The sequence below is a fragment of the Orussus abietinus genome, unplaced genomic scaffold (assembly GCF_000612105.2).
Source record: "Orussus abietinus isolate OABI.00-Male unplaced genomic scaffold, Oabi_2.0 scaffold194, whole genome shotgun sequence".
Lineage (NCBI taxonomy): Eukaryota > Metazoa > Arthropoda > Insecta > Hymenoptera > Orussidae > Orussus > Orussus abietinus.
Genome location: NW_019394358.1, coordinates 30672 through 43807, shown reverse-complemented (window position 1 = coordinate 43807; position 13136 = coordinate 30672). Strand labels below are relative to the sequence as shown.

The 13136-nt window shown below is 47.1% G+C and overlaps 1 protein-coding gene across 4 annotated transcripts in view; it reads left to right on the top strand.

Moving 5' to 3' along the window:
- Positions 1 to 13136, top strand: part of LOC105697286 (papilin) — a 73534-nt gene that overhangs the window by 38824 nt on the left and 21574 nt on the right. For all 4 annotated transcript variants that reach the window (XM_012420478.1, XM_012420479.1, XM_012420480.1 and 1 more), the window contains exon 2: positions 6085 to 6145. In XM_012420478.1, coding sequence (XP_012275901.1) covers positions 6085 to 6145 — 61 coding nt within the window. The remainder of the gene's footprint in view (positions 1 to 6084; positions 6146 to 13136) is intronic.

The following is a 13136-nucleotide window of genomic DNA, read 5'->3' as shown; positions in this document are numbered from 1 at the left end:
AGTTGTCCCGCGAAGATTGGCTCCGGTGGGCCTGAAATTTACGCGATGCTCATCCGCGAGCGGAACTCCGTGTTCCGCTGCGGAGAAAAGCCGTGACCCGGCCGCTTCACACAACGAATCGCAGTTAAAACGACGGGAAGGAAGAGAGAAAAGAAGACGCACACAAACGGCGCAAAGAAGGCCAAAGAAAAAGTCTGGTCATTACACAAAATTGCTCGATTAACTACATATGATCGATTTCATAAAACGACTCGGTTGAGTGCCTCGAATTTTGGCTCGTTTGTCCAAACTCGTCTGCTTCAAGAAACTAAAGTATTTAGTTAAATGTTTTGCTAATTTGAAAAAAAAATATATATATATTTTGGTTAATGAACCGGTTAGTTAATTCTTTTTTCTTTTTCTTACTTTGTGGGATGTACCACAATATTTGATGTGATGAAACGAATAATATTAACAGTTTTTGTCATCTCGGTCAGATATTTGGTTCCCTGGATAATAATTATATTCCATGGTTGAACAAGAATTATATTGATTCAAGTGAATATTTTTTTCATCCGAAGGATGGCAAAATGGGCGATAGCGCGCTACCGACTCTCGTGCCGATAATACCGAAACGATTGTTCGCGCCGTTGGGGATCTTTTTCCTCGTGATTATGCGCGAACAGGTGCGCTCTCGCGAATGTGGCATGCGTGCCATTTTATTGCAGTCGCTCGTGTCGTAAGGCGACACCTTGGATCGTAGAGTCGGGATTGCGGAAGGGAGCCGAGTCTCGGAATTTATGAATACTTCTGCGTAATCGAGACCCAGGGCTTGGGTCTTATCAAGAAATAGAAAAATCAGAAAAAGGAAGTCGAATTCGTCACCTCAGTTTCCGCAGTTTGATCCTTTAGCCTTAAGGTGATTCGAAAGTGGCGCCTGAGGAGTCTCGTGTATGAGACTTTCCCTAACTGAGTATACCGAATCGATTGAACTGCTAAAACGTGAATATAGAGTCCCCAAGGGCGGTCCTAACGACATTCTATTTTTTTAAATTCATTTAGAAAGGTTTTTAATTTTTTTTATCTAAAAAAAAAAATGAAATTTCACCGGTGTTAGGACTTCCACGTTCCCGCGGTAAAATCTTAAATAATTAAATATGTTTCGTTTGAGGAAAAGTTTTATAAACGATTGACCCCTCAGATGTCACTTTCATATCACCTTAACCTTTTCGATATTACAGGTGACTATAGTTAAAATTTTGCATTGATCTACACCTTCGGTCAAATTGGCTGACTTTCTTATTTTTTGACCATCTGAGTTTTTGCCTATTGTGAGCTTTAATCGGAACTGAGTGGTCCAGCTCAGTATTCGCGATTCGAGTACCTATCTATACAGCGGAAGCAATCTGGCGAAAGTCGCAGCCGCACCGAAAGGGTCAAAGAGACGATCGAAATCGTGCCGGTTGATATCGAGCCGAAGTGGATGCAAGGAGTCATCTTCGAAAGCACGAGCCTTGTCGAGCTCGGTAATTGCCGACAGTCATTACGGTGAATTCTTACCGAAGGATCCACCGGGGTAATTCGCTTCCTCCGCGTCGCGGGTCGATCGAAACGAGGAGGGGAAAAGATCGAGCTCTCGCACGAGCACTCCCCGAAAATTATACGGCTCGTCCGGCAACGCATTACGGTCGTTACACACGACGCACGCCTCGAAACCCTGTGGTCTTATCTCCCACTTAGTGCCGAATAAAAAGGCGCCGCGTCAATCCTGCGAAAACGTTGCCTTTAACGCGGGAACCCCGTAAACGGTTCCCCGATTCGAAGATCCGGCATCGAGAAGAGAGCGAAGAGGAAGAAACGAGGGGAAAACGATAAAGAGATCATCTCGATGACGCGGAATAAATCCGCCGTCTTGGTTCCCAGGGCGCCCTCGAGGCTCTTCCGAGCCGAGGACGAGTACTCGAATCCGACGATCAGGGTTCTCCAAACGAACCACTTATCGGTACCGTACCGATAATGATTTAAACCCGGCCGTTTATTTTTCAGACGATAGCAATTTAGCCGACACGCCGAGGCGCACCTATCCATTGTGCGGACGTGCGTACGAGGATCGGTCGAGGAGGTACGCACAAACGAGTTCGATTCCCTCCTCGATCGTCTCCCGTCCTCGGCGAAATCTTCGATCGATCCCACGCTCGAGATTTCGCGGCTTCATTTTTTAAAGAGATATTCTGCGAAAACGTAGAAGAAACTATCACGGCTTTCCTGTTCAGTCGAACGCTCCGTTCAGTCCTCGAGACTCCATTACAGGGAATCGTTAGGGAGGAGGAAGAAAATTCGGAAAAATTCGGAATTCCTCTGCGGGCGCGAGCTTTCCCATGCGAGAAGAGGTTCCGCGTTTCTCCCGTTAAGTGGTATATCGTAAGTTCACGCACGTAAATTACGCTTGCCTGTATTAGCTGCTTGCAGCATGCGGTAATGCGCACCGCATGGGATGGGTCATGAGCCTTTCTAATGGCATTAATAACCGATAAACCAATTATAATGTTATCGGATTGCTCTTAATCTGTCGGGCAAAGGCTGTTCGGTTGCCTGGGTGTAATCAGATGCGAATATGCGGCGAGCTTTTGCAAAAGCTCCGACATGCCCGTTTGCTCGGTTCGAGCGCTGAACAACGAAGAAACGCCGCTAACGAAGAGTCGTTATGCACTCGCCCGGTAAGGTTATCGTTTGGATTCGAGAATATCTCGCGATCGGACTCTCTCGAGAATGGAAACCGACCTTTCGAGCGCTCGTTAATTCATTACCAGAAATCACTAGAGGACGCTTGCTTGGTGGTTCTTGCGACCGGAGCCTCGTTCCACACTCTAAGACGCCTACACTCAGAAAAAGAATTCCGGGTCATAACAAAACATTTTGCTTGCTTCCACAAATGTGAACTCTTAAAAACGGACTAGGAGAATTTTTATCCAGAAACATTTTCGTTATACTGAGAACATAGAAAGGGATTGTTTTACCAAGTCAACACAAACTCTATTCACGGTGTCATATTATTTTATAGCAATAACAAATGGTATATTACTCATTTGTTTGAATAGGGACGACTATATTTTCTTGGCCGTTGCTCCGAATTCATTTGCATTTCATTCTTTCTGAAGAAAGCTCTCCGCCGGTTGCGTTCGATATAATTGTCAACTTTTTTTTTGCTGTTGGTGCAATTATTCCTGCAGTAAAAGATTTATCGGAAATGTTGTAGATGTGCAAATTTCTTTTTTTCCCGTATATGTGCCGTTTCCGTATTTTCCGTGTACAGTTGTGGCTATCAGGGCCCGAAATGCGTTTCTCTCTCGTCGTTTCCAGGAACGCGGCCACGCGGTAATCGGCATTAACCCGAGGACGGTGCGAAGACGTGGCAGAAAATTGCAGAAGAGGCCCGCGGCTCGTTATGCCGTTTGCAAAGCCTTGCTCGTACCTCAGCGCTTCCCCTCTCTCGACACGTCGCCATTTTCTCCGATTCGCGGTGACATAACGTAATTTCCGCCGATGTATTTGCGCGACGCCGTTAGCGGCTCGCTTTCTCGGTAGCTCGAGGGGGCACCGAGAAGTCGACGTGGGGCATTCCTCCGAAAGGAGGACGCACCTACACCTTCGAGCGCTCATCTCCTGGTTTGTGTCGCGTAATCTTTGTTCCCCTCGGACGTGGGAAGGAAATCGAGGGAAGAGGAGCTGTCGAATTCGGAAATCGGGTTGCTTGGAAAGAAGAAAAAGGGGTGGAGTCGCGGGAGATCAGCGATGAGCAAAGTCGGTGTTGATCTTCCGTACTCGAGCCTTGTGCAGTTCAGTAATTTGTTTCCACGGTTCAATCTTGGTTTTGCTCAGTCGAGTATTGGATTTGCACGGTTCATTCTTGGTCATGGTTTTGCCTACTCGAGCTTTCCTCTTGCTCATTCAAGTATTTGTTTTGCACGGTTCGGTCTCGATCTTGGTCTTGCACGCAGAGAAATAATTCGCCGTCATAACAAGACATTTTATTTGCTTCGGAAAATGTGAACGCTTGAAAATGAGAGAGCAACATTTTTCTTCGGAAACCTTTGTATTTCATTGGCAAAAGAAAAAGAAACCACGATTATTTCAGGGGCAACACAAATTCTATTCTTGGCTGTGATCTTCATTCCCAGTAAGAACATTGTATATTGCTCGTTCGTTCGCGTAGCAACGCTACTTTTTTCACCGTTGCTACAAATTCATTTGCTGACTTAGCAAACATTTTTTCTGCAGGAAGCTCTCTTATCGTTACAGCTTTGTTGGATACAATTGCAAAAATCCTTGCCGTTGGTGCAATAATTCCTGCAGAAACAGCAAAATATCAGGAATGCTGTCCTTTTCGAAACGTGCGAATGTCTTCTTTTGCGTGTAGTCCCTCTCAGTCGAGTATTGATTTTGCACGGTTCAGTCCCGGTCTCCTTGCAAAAACTGCATCCTTGCAGTTTTTTGTGGTCTTGCAAGTAAGAAGTCGGACCGATTTTGCTCATCGCTACGGAAGACGCACTGGGCGGCGCAATTATACGAGATCTGCGGTTATCGAGTCGGTGCACCAATCCTGCAGATACGAAGTTTAAAGTATCCCGGCTTCGGATCTGCATATTCATGGGGCCGCGCGTTTCTCTCGTTTCGCTAATCGACCTCTTCGGGGCCGATCGGCCATCGAGCGGGATGAGCAAAAAGGAGGGCCATACACGCAAGTGCGGCCGAGCGTTTTGTCGAGGGAAACGTTAATTGCTCGCGAAAAGCGGCGTTTCAATTAACCCGGCTGCCCTCGGGCGTTGCGCGTGCCAGGCCCGGCTTAATTATCTTTTTATTGCGAGCTCGGAGAAGAGATAGGTCCGGCGACACGACCGCCGAATTCGCGGCCAACCTTTCGTATCCGAGTCGAAGAACTCTTGCGGTCCAAAACCATGGCTAATCCCGCACTCTCGCATCTAAAGCAAATGGTCATTTTTTTACAATTCAAATATATAAACTATTCAAAATATCCGTTCGAAACATAGTACACGGGTTCTCGAAATTTTTCCAACGTGACATTTCGAAATTCCGGGTACAATTGCGGGATTTTAGTAAACAAGTATAGGAATTTCAGAGGGCGTACATATTAGATATCAAAATATTTCGTATAACAATTTTCGATTGCATCCCTGCAAATGTTCGTAATCAATTGCGTACGAAGGTAATATACAGGTACATGACTATGTCATAATGCATATTCAAACTCGTATATTTTTATACCCTGATGTACGAGCACGTCTCCATGCGCAATTCTACATATCCTGAGAAAAGCGCGCTGCAGTACATTTGCTAACGTTTGTCCGGATTTCTTTCCTTTATTTTGTAACCTTGTTAAAAATCGCGAATACTTTTGTACGAATTATTCCGTGTTAATTCTGTTCTTCGAAATGAAGGATGCATTTGCTTGCTTTTTCCTTTCATTTCGAGTTTAGCCGTTCTCCTTTCGAATCTGGTTTCGAAGGGGGATTTGAAGGGTCGAGCTCGAAGGGTGCGACCCACTGCCCCGCTCCTTAACTCGGCCGCGGCTGGAGGCCGCGAATCGCGGAATATTCACTTTCGCCTCGGAAATAAAGCACGTTTCCCGTATACGTAACTCTCTGCCCACGCCGAGGTAACGGCCGACACGAGACCGCATCTCGGGCGAAACTCGTCTTGCCATAACCCGTCGCGTCGCCTTGCCGTTCCAAAGCCTGGGTCAATGTTACCAGAGAGAGGGAGAAAGAACTCTCGCTGAACCTTGCGGTCCGCCCGGAGATACGCGGGTCTCCTCTCCCTTTTTCCAAGGATTTAACCGCGAATATATATATATATATATTCATTGGGTATATTACGGGAGACGAGATGAGTATTCGGATAAGACGAGCGCGCAACGGTGGCGGTCGGCCGCGGCGGAATAAAAACCGCGTGGTGAAATTTACCAGCGATTAAGATCGCGCGGGTAAAAGTAACCGACCGAAACGGCACGAGTCGAGTAGAAATAAACGGAACGATAGGAAGTAGGAGAGCAAGGACTAACTCGACTGGTTTCTCGATCGGTTTCAGGTGGTCGGTGCTCCTCGTGTTCATCGCGGCGACACACCTGAGCGGCACCTCGGCGAGATACGTAAGTAGAAAGGGCCTTCGTGGTCTCGGACCCCATAGGAGATGCGGCCTTGAGCCTCGGCCAAGGGCCGCCGGCATTCCTCTAGGTTTTATTGCCTTCTCGTTTTGACGCTGGTTCGGGTTTCGAGGCCCCAGGCCCCCGAACCTGGCGGCGAGCCAGAACATCCTCCCTCGGCCCAATTTGCCTTTCCAGGAGCTCCGCGATTCCGAAACGCGAAGATGATCCGTCTCGTAAAGTTTATAGACACGGAAAAGACGTTGCTATCGTATGATTTTGTACAAGGTGTTTTCAAAATAGTGGACGCGGTTTATGCAGCGCTATCCTTGCGGGAGTATTTACAGAACGCGGCTGATACGCGTTAATCGATGCGCTGGTCGGCTACTTTTCAAGGAATTATTATAGGTAAACTATAGCAGAGGAAAATTAGTACAGAACTTTTGAATTAATTTTCGACATGGGTAGTGCTGGGTAAACCGTATCCACCATTCTTGTATGCTCTTTATATAAATATGTTCGTGTTCGAAGGAGGTAACACGGAGAGGGTTTTCTGTTTTTGAATTCGTTTGCAAGCACGCTGCGCGTGCATCGCATGCGTTTTGCGATGAATGAAGCTTAAGTGATGTCTTGAATATGCTTCCAATATATTCTACAATTGAGCAGGAAGAATTCTTGAATAAATTGAGAGAGTGAAGATACCTCTCCGACTAACCTCCTCCGGGTATTCCTTAGATTCCGTCCATTTCCTCTCTTCTATTTTGATAAACTCTACGGTGCTCTTCTCGAACTCGATCTTTCTTCTTGAAAATAAGGGAAAAAGTCGCCATCGACTCCACGAGGCTTCTCGGGGTACTCCGAGATACGGTACGGTTAGAAGAGCGGACAACTTTGGAATCTTCTCGGTTTCTCGAGAAAAAAGACGTTATCCTCGGATAAGCAGAAGTTAATTTCTGACGGTGAAGGATCATCTCGCGAGGCTCCTCTAGCAGCGGTTGGTCCAAGGACCGCGTCGTTGGATCGCCTGCAACGTTATCCTCCTCTCGGAGGACGACTTCTCCGGGATTGACCTTGCAGAGGTGTAAGGGATACCAGAAAATAGAGGATCTCCGAGAAAATGACGAGCGTACTTGGATCTTCCTCGGAGATGAACCGAGATGAATCGGATCGCGTTGCATCGTACCTCCTCCAGTTTCCAGGAGGATCTCGGTTTTTTCCTCGCGGCTGCTGTGCGGAAAGACCGCGCTTAACACACGGCGTCTTTTAGCGAGAAATTATTAATTTCAGGAAAAAGTCCCGGAGTGGCTGTACCGAGGAAAAGTAGTTACGAAATGTGCCCTGAAAGGGATATGATATGTACAACTACAGGAAGAAAGAATAACTTTACAAATCGTAGCTGTACAAACTAATTTCATACGATATCCCTGATAGGGATTGGTGCTTATTTCACATCTCTAGTGGTCATTTTTAATATGGTTTCTCCATTGGCACGAAGTATCGGAGCGAGGATTGGTCCAAAGTGGTAGTTCACTCGAAAATCAGGCGAAACGACGTTCTTCTTTGAGAATTGATTTCCTTCGATCTCATGTGATAGACAAGAGTGCAATTCAGCAGCATGGAACGTTCGGCATTAAAACACGATTTTCTCAGTAAATAGTCCCTTGTTTGGTCAAGATTCTGGGGCTAGATTAGTGTCGAGCATTAACGCCAATTTTCTCGGTGGTCGAAGGCCGTCTCGATTCAATCTCGCGGATGGGAGTGAAGTATCCCTCGTCTCGTTGCGAGCAACATTGCCGACGAAACGGAGGCGATAATCACCGACCTGTCCGTTCCGCTCGCGAATTAACCGCGAACTCGTCTCGCCAACCGGGTGGTTTCTCGCGCCGCAGGAAAAATCCGGAGGAGCATTTCCGAGCGTCCTTCTGCGGTTTTTCGGGAAGCGTGGGAGCGCTTTACTCCCCTCGAGTGACGGGCACATAAGCGACGCAAACGACGAGGACGTTGCCCTTTCTCGACCACGAGACCGCAGCCAGTATTAGCATAGATTAGCTCCACGCTTCTTCCATGCGACCATACGTGTCGGCCACTAAACGTACCGCGACCGTGAGGTCAAGCCGCGATTACGGTACCGCGTTCGGAAGCGGCGAAATTCGCTTCCCCAGGAAGAAGAGAAGGCGGAATCGCGACGTGCCGTCGACGAACCCCCGACAAGGTCCGTCAATGCTGATAAAAAAATTCTGTCTCTGAAAAAAATCATTTCTTTAAATGAACTCAAAGAAATAGCTGTATAAAATCAAAGATAGCCTTAACTAAAAAATTCCGAATGTTTAATTCGGATGCATTGATCGAATATTTCGTTTCTAAATGATAAAGCTAGAAATAGAAACTATACGTTTCACGTATTTAACTCCTTCAAAGAAGAACATTTTTTTTTTTTTTCATTCAGGCATTATCTTTTCTCAGTTCAATGAAATACGATTTCATGCCACTGAAACTATTTCTTTCAATAGGTGGAGTAAAATGTTCCACCGTCATTTGTTGTCATTGAACGTGCTACAGTTTTAAAGAAACTTACCGAGTATTATCATCTCCTGGAATGAAAAACGAATATTTTCTTGAGGTAATTCCAATTCCATGTTGTTTGATCCGAATGAGCATTATTATAGAAATTCTAAGAAATCACTTTCTTTGAATGATAGACATTTTTTCCCTCAGTCTAGTATCGCGAAATTCATTGCATGTAATTGTCTGAAATTTATTAGTCGGGCAGAAGACTCGGCTAATAATCGGGTCGCGTCGGTCGGATTAGTCACCGTTTAGCGCGACCGCATCGGGGAATTCTCGGAGAAGCGAGGCGCGAAACCACCGAGGATCGCGTCGCCGAGGATGACGAACCAATTGACCCGCGACCGCCGAAGAGTCGCGTCGCCTTTTTTGAGACGTCCTCCGTTAAGAAAAAATAGTATTAAATATTGCCACACGAACTTTAAAACAAACGCCAGCCCGTAAAAAGGATGAGATATGCACATACAGTTCAAAAAGTTACGATTTGTTATACTTCCTATCTGTAGTTGTATCTGAACAAAGTTTTCTTCTCAATCCCTTCAAGTCGTATTAACATGACTCCAATTAGTACTTGAAAGTAAATGACGCCGAGTAGTACTCGATAAGGGATCACTTAGCATCTTACGTACCAATAAGTGATAATTAATTATACTGAAATATGATTAGCAGTAATAACGTAAAACTAGTGAAGACGGTCTGTAAATGAAAAACAAGAATGACAAACTAATATCAGGTTATATAAGAAGCCTTGGGTTGGTGGGACGACTTCAGTACCTTTCGTATCTTGTAGCATGATGCAGAGTCTAGATATTCATTTTTAAGAAAGAGCAATTCGTAGCGACCTTGAACTTAGGGAGGTTTTTTATACACGGAGAGGTGCTTGCAGTTTTGTTCTTCTGTAGTTGTGAATATATCACATCTCTTTTAGGGATTGGTGCCTATTTCACCGTACTTTTTTTTATTCCAATGTCGGGTGGTTGGTCCTCGGAGGGAAGAACGAAGTTTTTCCATTCTCGAGAGTCCGATCGCGAGATATTCGCGAATCCAAACGATTACCTTACCGGGCGAGTGCATAACGACTCTTCGTTAGCGGCGTTTCTTCGTTGTTCAGTGCTCGAGCCGAGCAAACGGGCATGTCGGAGCTTTTGCAAAAGCTCGCCGCATATTCGCATCTCGGAGGGAAAAACGACGTTTTCCTCCCGTTCTGGGGAAACCGCGGAGAGCGCTCCCGTCGAGTCAGGTCGGTCTTTGCGGGAGAGCCTTGAGGTGGGAACCGGGGCTTCACGGGTCATTTAATCGAGATAATATTAGCACCGGCCAACTGGCCGCTAATGCGCCTTTCGAAACTCGCGCAGCTGGGAAGATGCCTCGTTAATCCGGATATAGGCGTTATTTGCTCGTCTTGCAGTCTCTAAGCCCGCGCGGGAGGTTATTGGCAAGCTAGAGTTAGGGTGGCGGCCATTTTCGGCCGACTCGCGAAATCGATGTTTCTCAGCGGCAAAAATTTGCAAATCTCGCTCCTGGCTGAGGACTGGAATTTTTATTCAACCAGCTAAGCTCGAAACGACCGGCCGACATTTTTTTTAGCACCTTCGCCGGCGCGTTTTCCGCGTAATGAAGGTGCAGGGTCGTTCTCGAAAATTGCGAGCGTCCCGGGGCGCATCGCGAGCCCGCTTTCATCGCTTTGAACGAGCGCGAGCGAGTGCGAGCTACTAGCTTCAGCCTCTCGCCTCGCCTTGGCCTCGCGGAGCTGGAAAAAGCTCCAGGGCACGCTTTTATTACACGGAAATGAACGTAAGCGTGCAGATGCTGCGGCCGCACTCCCACGCTCGCGGCAAAAATCACCGCAGCTGCGACGCGAAAGCTCGACGCGTCCGCCGGGCGGGGAATATTTACGTCGGCCTTAATCGTCGCTTTGCCACTCTCCCAAAAAAGAGGAGCTTCCCTTTGAGCCTCGATTCCCAGCGTTTGCTTTCGGTTACATCTGCCGTGCACGCGTAAATACGTCACGCGAGATTCTCGGCGGGATCCTCCTCGTCCTTAGAAACCCAGGATAGTTAATTACATCGGCGTCCCTGGCAAAATATCTAAACTCAGGACGAGGACCTTAACATATGTAAATTATTCTTTGGATTAATCTTTTAAAGCTCCCGATAGAGATATTTAGTCTACCGTAGAGTCAAGGTATGGGCGTAAGTCCTTTCGAAACGCAGGGGGTGGGTAAGTAAACGAGGCTGTGGGACTCGATGAATTATCGCTGAAATATTCCCCGTAGATAATGCACAATTCCTCCGAGAGGGTGATACGCGTTAAGCAATTCCACGGTGAAGCAACGGGATGCCTTCTGGCCGCCAACGGCTCGTTAAATTAACGCCATTATCACCGTTTGCGTCCTGTGGCGAAGTGCGTGCCAATTCTCTCGTAACGTGGCTTCCTCCTCGCGGCCAAGTTCGGAGTCTCTTCTATATAAATTTTTCGAGGGGTCCTTTGCATTTCTGTTCGTTCTAGTATTTTTATTTTATATATAATACTCGCGTCTGTGCATTTAAGCAATTTCGTAATGCACCGATCGCCTCGGCAAACGAGCGGGAGAAAAATAAATTCGAGCTCACCCCATTCTTGGTAGTCGCTTGGGAATGGGAGGCTCGCGGTAGGGCAGTGATAAGAACGGAGGAGTCAGCAGGAAATGCTTTCACAGAAGAGAAAATCCCCGGGAATCCTAGGACCATGCGTAGGCGTTTTCTCGAGTTGACTGCAGACTTCTGAGAAGGAGTCGCGCTCTTCCGGGAATCCGAAAATTCAGGGAACATGCGTGACTTCTCTCGGGGATGTCATGCAGACATTAGGAAACCGTTGGAGAAAATCGGTAATTATTCGCAACCACGGATCTCATGTCGAGAGACTGCTAAGACCAGATTCCACAGTTCGAATTTGGGCGTTCGAGAAGTTAATCCCACGTTAAAGTGACTCGCCGATGACAAAAGACGTTCCCCAAAAAAAAAATTAACGGATTTCGTAAACCTGAGTTCCGAATAAGCTTTCGAAACTCGAGTCCCATTAATCCATCATCAATTAACTCGTCGGTTAAACTTAACCCCAGGTTGGCTAATCCCGGGTATAAACTCGAATCGTGGAAGCAGGCCTAACAGTGGCGTAACCTGACTTTTTTACGGGACCCTGCTCGTGAAAGAAAATCAATTTTTCCTCGAGGAAAGTTTCCCGGCTGCCGTGGACGTAGCCGGCACCATGGACTGCGGTTGACTTACAATTTGAAAATTCGCACGTAGGTGAACGCACGAGATATGGTGCAGGAAATACACCGGTCGAGGGGTTATTCCCTCTGGTAATCATGAATTCAAATGCTCTAAATCACGTGAAAATCAACTGGAAATCCCAAGCAGAAATGACTTGAAATCGTTGAAAATCACTGAACAATGTCACGGTTATAAGGCCGATTATCACTTGTTGGATTAGATTGCTATTTATCGTATGAAATTCAAAGCTATTGGTTTTCAAAGAATAAAATCGTTTTCACTGGTTTCCGAGTGAATAGCCCTACGACACAGATCCATTTAATGAGGCTAATACGTTGGATTGTCAGCGAATTATCTCCGGAGGTGTCAAGAGCACCGGATTCGCGTCGCCCAGACGGTTAGTCTGGACGCGTGCCAAGGCTTTGCCGGATCGCGGTAAGATTTAGTGGAGCACCGCGAGACCCGAGGCGCTCGGCCTGGCCTGCCGTTTACGCCGGGAAATTAGCCTTAAGACGCTCCCTCCCGGAGGGCCGGACGATCGTTCGGCTCCCTGTAATTTTACGGACGAGAATTTCCTCCAACCGCCGATTCGATGAGCGGCATTTCGATCGCGGCTCGTAAACGCCCCTCGACTCGTCGACCCCCCGCGAGTTGGAGCCGACCTTCGCCCACTTCGCCCACTCGTTTATTATTTACAATCCCGGCGCAATTCCCAAGACTTGATCGAAGCCCCGGGCAATTGGCTCCCCGTCGAACAGGTGGCAAATCAATCGGATCGGCCCCTAACGACCGCCCTTAACCGCGGGGTCGTCGGTTCCTCGTTTCTGCCCCTCCACCCCCGTGAGTCCCACGGGAATCCCTTTGGCTAGGAGTTGCCTTGAAATTGAAGTTCCACTCTCCCCACTTGGTCTCGATGTTTCCGCTAATGGAAGCCGATCTACGATCCCAGGGAATCGTTGCTCCATCCCGTGACATTTGCCCCGCAGTTCCCAAATGGCGTCTGCAGTAGGTGGAAAAAAAATCACTTTCCAGAAAATATAATTCTTGGGTCAATGGATCTTCGTTGGCACTATTCGCAATGTAAGATCGAGGAAAACTAAGGCAAATTGTAGACGAAACTCCATTTTCATAAACTCAGCTTCGCTAAGTTCGTTTCACTCGTCTTCGTTACATTTACT